This window comes from Euprymna scolopes, chromosome 3, assembly GCF_053919585.1.
Source record: "Euprymna scolopes isolate OS-2025 chromosome 3, ASM5391958v1, whole genome shotgun sequence".
In the NCBI taxonomy this organism is placed as follows: Eukaryota; Metazoa; Mollusca; class Cephalopoda; order Sepiida; family Sepiolidae; genus Euprymna; species Euprymna scolopes.
Window position 1 is genome coordinate 56,511,891 of NC_136484.1, and position 8,109 is coordinate 56,519,999.

General features: G+C 30.2%; 1 protein-coding gene across 1 annotated transcript; it reads left to right on the forward strand.

The window, feature by feature from the left end:
- The first annotated feature begins 299 nt into the window (after nt 1-299).
- On the forward strand, nt 300-7,583 carry LOC145255576 (leptin receptor overlapping transcript-like 1). Its single transcript, XM_080114043.1, has 3 exons — nt 300-370; nt 1,949-2,135; nt 7,278-7,583. The coding sequence occupies exons 2-3, from the start codon at nt 1,962-1,964 to the stop codon at nt 7,389-7,391; spliced, it is 288 nt and encodes a 95-aa protein (XP_079970169.1). The 5' UTR covers nt 300-370; nt 1,949-1,961; the 3' UTR covers nt 7,392-7,583.
- Nucleotides 7,584-8,109: the final 526 nt, after the last annotated feature.

Below are 8,109 nucleotides of genomic sequence, written 5' to 3' on the forward strand. Positions count from 1 at the left end.
GCTTCAATTTTGGTAGAAATTTTGAGATTTGTTTTTCATGTGCAGGACTCATATTTTGATATGTGGGACCAAATTGCTCTCAACTGGAAAGCTCTCTAACCCAAACTTTTAAATCCAAACTCTCCTTTTTAGTTCTACATAGCTGCTTTTTTTTTCTCCTTACTTATCTGCCATTTCTGAATTTTCTCAGTTTGCTGGGTCCAGGCTACTGAATGCACTAACTTATATTTGAATATTATTTTCTGTTGAAATTTCTCTAAAAATGATAATATTGCAATTATTTTTATCTTTTTAGTTTGATAGGACTTGCCTTTGCTGCAGCTGTTGGTATTACCTTTGTAGTGTTAGGATGTGCTCTTCCTGCTTTCAAGTAAGTACCTACTCATTTCTTAGATTGGGTTCTTTTCTATTATTTATTACTGCTTTTTTGTTTAAATTAATGCCATAATCTCAGATTTAGTTTACACAAATTTGATTGTATAATATCCCAATGATTATTATTATATGGAAGAATGTTGGTCTAGAATGGTTTAGGTCGGAGTCATAAAATCCATCTCTATTAGAAAATGTTGAAAACTGTAATCCATCATGCAAATTTTAGTTGGAAAAAGTCAAATCCCAGTATTGTACTTGATAAATTTGTATTATTAAGTAGAAAATAATACAAAGATATAAAATATGAATAGATTTATTCCGTGAGGTACAATAATAGAAGTCCATGTCAAGTAGCAGCAATCGGTGAATTGATAAGTAAACTGCTAAGCATTCGCATTCCAACTTGCATTTTCAACTAAATCCAACTAGTTTCGCTCTCCTTAGATATATGTGAATCGTAATCACATGTTTACACTACATCACAATAAAATCTAAACCAAAACGCAAATAACATGATAATAACACTAATGATATAAAACAACTTTTAAATGATAATGTTATTTAAACTGAAGAGTTAGAGTATTTTTATGAGCGCAAAAATAATTGCGTTGTTGTTTAAAATGTGTGTCGGTCAAATTATTGAGAGCATAGCACTACAAAACTGAGCCAAGAAAAAAGTTAGAATGCAATGTGCTGTGAGGTGTTCTTCAGTCTGTATGGTTTGTCTGTAATCTGCTTTGTTGATAGAACCAGCTCGTCATCTCTGTAGTTGCAGCGATGATGTGGCAGCCAAAGTTTCCATCTACCTCTCTCACCTGGTAGCTTCAATTATGTGATGATGTTTGAAATATCACCTGTATATAGAGTACCTATGGGATGATTCTGCAGTAGAGGTTCTGAATGCTCTATCTTTTCAACTACAGTATAACCCCGAGATATAGCATTAAAAATTAGTCACAAAATATATATACATGTATATAATCAAATAACATTATAAATAACACTAAGGTGGGGCAAATACTGTAACCAGGGGATGGAAACACATTGTATTCTACACATTTCCTCTTGCATTCCTCAATGCAGGCAGATTCAGCAATCGTGACATTTTTGTTGCTTGCAGTATGCTGAGAACATATGTTTTGAGCTAGGTTTTCCCACAAATTAGAATACAAACCAAACTGCGTGAGAGACACTTAAATAATTATGTACAACATAAGTGCAAAACGACAATCTTGTTACTTAATGGCTCATGTTAAAGTTTTGATTCTTTTATACTCTAATAGCAATGTAAAGTTACACATAAGCCCGACACACACACACATTCACATGAGGAGAGCGTAAATGAAGCTTGGTTCGGTATGATTAGATTGTGGTACTGTTAAGAAAAGGAGAAATGTTATTTTATTAGAACTTTCCTTAACTAAAAACAAAACATCCAATGTTGTGTTATAATATTTACCCAAAATCATTGCAAACGGCATTTCCAACTGCACAAATAAATCATTCCCCTGAACGATATCAATGTATATATTTTTTTTACATTTTACAACTTGTTTCTCTCATCACATTTCAGCAATTGGTGGCCAATGTTTGTGGTGATCTTCTACATTTTATCCCCACTTCCCACAGTGATATCACGGCGAGCATCAAATAATTTTGATTCTACAAGCAGTGCCTGTACAGAATTGGGAATCTTTCTTACTACAGGCATTGTGATCTCAGCTCTTGGGTTGCCCATAGTATTAGCACATGTAAATACGGTAAGTTACTTTTGGCAATGCTTGCAGGCTGACAATATGAAATACAGAACATTTGCCTAATAAAAATCAAAAATGTTTGAATAAACCTTGAGTAGTTTGTGTTAAAAAAATATTTTGCTTTTATCTATTTTAAATCATAGAAATAAGCATTTTAGAAATTTAATTTTTTTTAATCCTAGTTCAACATATATACCATACCAGCAAAAGTGGATGGAAAATCCGTAACCCCAGATAAGCATTTTTATTTATTTTTTTTCTAAAATAAAGTAAAACCTTGTTTTTATTGTTTATAGGTGACTGACATGAATGCAAAATATCACAAAATAAAATTTTACTCAAGATGCTTGATCTTAGTACAGGTGTTTTATTTCAATTGTATCCCTAGTAAGCAATAGTGGAAATTGATAATTGATCCTTACTGACTCTAGATGAAATCAGAGAGAAAGTTGAATTCTGTTGGAAAATTTGATCCCAATTGAAACTAATTTGGATTTTGTAACTAATTTCTATAACAGCCAGACAAAATTCATTTTATATATAGATTAGCAAATATATCCTCTCTCCAATCTAATGTTCTTGTTAACCTTAGAGGATGGTATCCTAATGAATGAACACTACCCCCTACAAAAAAAAAACAGGGGTAGGTAATGCCTAAAACGATATCCTAACAACAAAACAGATACTACACTATCCCCTTCCTTCAAAATGGAGAAAGTAATTCTGGAATTATGTTATCATGAGGAATGAACATATACTATACTTCCTCAAAGAGGAGAAGGTAATGCCTGGGAGAAATGTGTTTTGACTAATGAAAATATACAAGACTACCCCCCCCTACCCAAAAACATATACTACACTGTTCTCCACTTCTCTCCAAAAAAAAAAAAAAACAGAATGTAATACTAGGTAGGATGGTATAATAGAACAGATACTACACTACCTCCTCCAAAAGAGTTAATAACTGGGAGTATCACCTCATAAAAGGAGAAGGTAATGCATGTTAGTATAATATCATGACAGCAAAAAATAAAAGGTAGTCTCTGAGAAGATGGTCTCATGTCAACAAAACAGATACTACATTTTCCTCTTTCTCACAGATCCAATACCTGGGAAGATTCTCCCACTTACTTAAAAAGGATAAGATAATTACTGGGAGGAGTCTGATGACATAATCAATATTATACTAATCACTCCACCCCCTATTAAAAAATGATACACTAATAGATTTCTAATTTAATTAGGTTTTTTGTTTTTCTTCATTTAAAAAATACCTATTCATAAAAACGTTTTTTTGGTTAGGATCACAGTGTAGTGTCAGTTGTCAGCATCACATCATCATCATCATCATCAAATGTTTTACTAATCCCGTAAAATTTAAACCAGCAGTTTTTATGTAAATTGCCTCCCCTGGAAATTACTGATATTTAAAGAAAGTTTATAAACGTCATCCTTTATTACTACTAAATCACTTTAATTAATATTACCATTGACAAAAAATATTGCGTATATGAGAAAATTAAAAATGCATATTATAGAATGTTAATTTATAAGAAACCATTAACTTGTAACTATTCTGTACTTTCAACTAACAATTTATTATTAAAAAAAGATATGAAATTATAAAAAAAAAGATATTGTGAAAGTTGAATTTAAATTGAAAAAAAAAAAACAATGCGGACGGTGCGTTTAATATTGTAGCCGGAGCCTATTTGGCAATAAGGTCCGATTAAGATTCGATTGTTTTTGCTTTATTTTAACGTAAATTGTTAGGTTAAAGTTTGTTTGTTTTGTTGTTTTGTTTTTTTTTTCAAGAAAACTTTTTTTAACAAAATTGAAAATACACTTTTTTCTTTTTCTTTTTTTACAGAAGTTGTTTTTATATAAGAAAATATGAATGCTTATTCTTTATTAAAGAAATTGTTAGGTGAAATACAGAAAAGTTCCTACCAAGAAAACCGCTATTGTTTCAGCCATTCTTACCATGAAGAGGGGATGGTGTTTTGTAACTCTTCTGTGCTTTCAATTTTCACATTAGGTCCACGTCCACAATTTTTTACATGGGTAGGTTGGGGGTGTTTATTCCGAAAGCTGTTTTTAATATGGGGAGAATGGTAGTATTTATTCCAAAAGCCGTTTTGAACATGGGGAGGTTAGAGGTATTTATTCCGAAAGTCGTTCTTAATATGGGAAGGTTGGGGGTGTTTATTCATGGCCGCCAATGAATTATAGTGCATAGTATAGGTTTTTATATCTTCAAAACTACTTGCCTCTGCAAATTTTAAATGAGATTTTCTTATTCAGCGTAAAAGTAGTCATTTTAAAGAAAATTGTGGAGGTAGACCTAATGTAAAAAAAAAAATACCCCCCCCCCCCAAAAAAAAAAGATATTTTGAAATTTAAATTTAACTTGGAAAAACTATTTTTAAATAGTGTGGTACCAAAAATAAAAATAGACAGAAAAATATACCCCTTTCGGGTTTGTACTTGCACAAAGATTTGAAAAAGTTGTCAACAAAAACAAATATATAACAAGTAAATGTTTTCAAAGGCAAGATAAGTTGCTTTTCTACCTAACTGGATAATATTTTAGTGTTTTTATTTAATGTAAAATGTTTATTCGGCTTGAAAAACACAGCGTTTACCACTATATTTGAAAATTACAAATGGCGGCAGACTCTGTGTTAAACATGTTAAGTTTGGGAAAATGAGTTAAAACTAAAAAAAACTATACAAAATACTGTTTAAAAAACCACTGAATATATGTCAGCCTAAGTCACGGTAACATATATTGAGTGAGTTCCTAACAGTATATTAGTATAGGTTTTAGTTTTAACTCATTTTCCCAAACTTACTGTGTTCAACATAGTCTGCCGCTATTTGTATTTTTCAGATGTACTGATAAACGCTGTATGTTTTCAAACCAATTAAACATTTTACATTAAATAAAAACACTAAAATCTTATCCAGTTAGGTAGAAAATTAACTTATCTTGCCTTTGATAACATTTGTTATATATCTATTTTTCGACAACTTTTTCATATGTGTTTAGTAATACAAACCCTTTTTATTTAATGTAACGTTTAGTCAGCTCGAAAAACAGTGTTTATCGGTGTGTTTGAAAAATACAAATGGTGGCGGACACTGTTGATTATGTTAAGTTTGGGAAAATGAGTTAAAACTAAAAAACTATACAAAATACTGTCAGAAACCTACCGAATATGTCAGCCTATGTTACGATAACATATATTCAGTGGGTTTCTGACACTATTTTGTATAGTTTTTTGGTTTTTAACTTATTTTCTCAAACTTAACGTATTCAACAGTCTGCGACCATTTGTCTTTTTCAAATATATTGATAAACGCTGTATTTTTGAGCCGATTAAACAGTTTACATTAAATAAAAACACTAAAAAATTATCCAGTTATGTAGAAACGTAATTTACCTTACCTTTGCTTTCATTTATTTACTTTTGGACAACTTTTTCGTATCTGTGTATAGTAATCCCCCCTCCCCCCAATATTAAATAAAAACTCACATTTTTGAATACAAAAAAACAAACAAAAAAAAAACTGGATTTAGCGTTTCAACATTTTAACAGTGTTCGGCTTAATCAACTGATTGTTGGTCGAGCCCAAGCCATGATTGACGGAAACTCCCGAGGATCCAGATCAAATTCTGCAAGAGTACCATTTTTTTTTTTTTTTTTTTTTTTTTTTTCACTTTTTGGAGTGGATTGCTCTACTAAGAATATAAAAAGCATGCATTTTCTCTTTTTACTAGATTTTTCCATTACACCAAATCGAGCCACATCAACGTGTGGCAGGGTACAACTAGTATATATATAAAATGGAAAGGAAGAAACAAAATGCTCAATGATCTATTTGTTCTCACAATTAATCACAACTAATTTATAAATTGAATAACTACGATAAGAAGGTGACAAAACGATCCATATTTCTAACCTGAATGCTCGACACTAACTGGAAGCTAAAGTGATATACTTCACATTTGAAAAAAGTCGTTTGAATTAAACCCACTGAACAAATGAATCATTGAGCATTTTGTTTATTCTTTTCCATTTTAAATTGATATCGGCTGATTTTTTTTTTTTATCACACACACACATATCTATACTATCATTTTTTTTTTTTTTTGTGCATTGATGATATTCATATTAAAAACCCTTTTTTTTCTATTTATTTAAAAAGAAAATACATCTTTGTTATATATGGATTGTGGAATTGCATTTATCTGCAAGAGATCTAGCAAATTTGCGTATTCTTTTAAACATTCATTTTAATTAATTCTCTATTAGTTTTTTCGGTTTTCTCATGGGATGATCATCTTTAATTAACTATTGCATGTAATTATATTCATGCAAATATTCTACATGATTTATATTTGTGTAACAAGGTTATAGTAAACACAAACCTCTTTCTTTATGTATGCGTATATATATATTTGTTAAAAAAATTTTGTCTACTAAACTCCTGTCAATTTTTGGTCTACAGACATGGAACTTCATATATATAGGGTATTCGAACCTATGCAAACTTTTATATTTTGGTTTTAGCCAGGGAAAATCTGTGTAAAAGTGTGAAAATTATAAAAATTGGAATTTTCCAGGTAAAAGCTGAACAACGGTGTTACTAACATGTATGAATAAGGGATTAACTATTGGTTCATGTTTTAACTTTTAGTCTTGTAGCAAACATCTCTTCATAGCTCAGGTATCAACGTCAAAGGAAAAAGTAAATCGTAAGCTAAACATTTAGGTTTCGATTCTCTGTGGTGGCGCACAAGTCATTTTTTTTTTTCTTTTTTTTTTTTTTCTTTTTTTTTTTCTTTTTTTTTTTAAACTTTTTAAATCATTACTATATATTGGGTTCAATATAATATAATAATAAATATATAATATATATATAAATATATAAATATGCATTAATCAAAATGTCATATTTAAACATAGTTTACTACTGGCAATGCTGGGCAGTCTAAGCATATTTTATGACTGGGCTCATGAGGATGCAAGTAAACAGGTACTACAGGTAAGAGAACTATGCATTTCTCTTTATTCATGTTATGAAGTAGACATTTTCATAAAATTTATTTTTATATTTGACTTTTATTTTTTTTTCCAGATCACATGGGGAGCATGCAGCTTGATTCTTGTCGGGAACGTAATTGTGTTCATCACAATCCTTGGTTACTTCTTAGTGTTTGCCAGCGATGAATTTGACTACAGCATGTGGTGATGATGATGATAGTCATCATAACCTGTCACAGCAGAAAAAAAAAAAAAAAATAGAAAGAGATGGATTGGGGATCCATGGCAATAGTATATGTGTGTGTATGTGCACATATATGATAAATGCATTCTTGAGTGAGTTATTTTTTGCTGTGGATGTCAATAGACATTCTTTACAACATACATCTGATCAAAATGACTTCCCTTTCTCCAATTTATTTTATTTTTTATTTTTTTGAACTGCCTTCATGACCACCATTATCACCATTGAGTGTGATTACAACAGTCGCCTTTAAAAAATTTTTTTTTATTTCCATCATATTTACCAGAGAGGCAATGTTGGTTTATATATATATATATATATATATATATATATATAAAAAATCTCAGCAAAGTATCTATTTGACTGCTTTTTTGTTAAAAGATCTATAATTTTTTATTATTATTATTATTATTATTATGGTGATCCTTATTATCACTATGATAAAAACAAGTTGGTCATTGTCTGTAAAAGAACACTTTTCATCAAATGTCTCACACTAAAAGCTCATTAATATTGCTACATGTTTGAAAATGTAGAAAATTATCTATATTTTTCAAAATCTTCATATTAATTTGCTTTTCATAATTAAAATAAGAAAAAAAAAAAAAAGATTCCTTGATGCAACGAGCACAGTACATTTGAAAATTCATGTTTTCCTTAGGTTTAAGAGCATAAATGAACC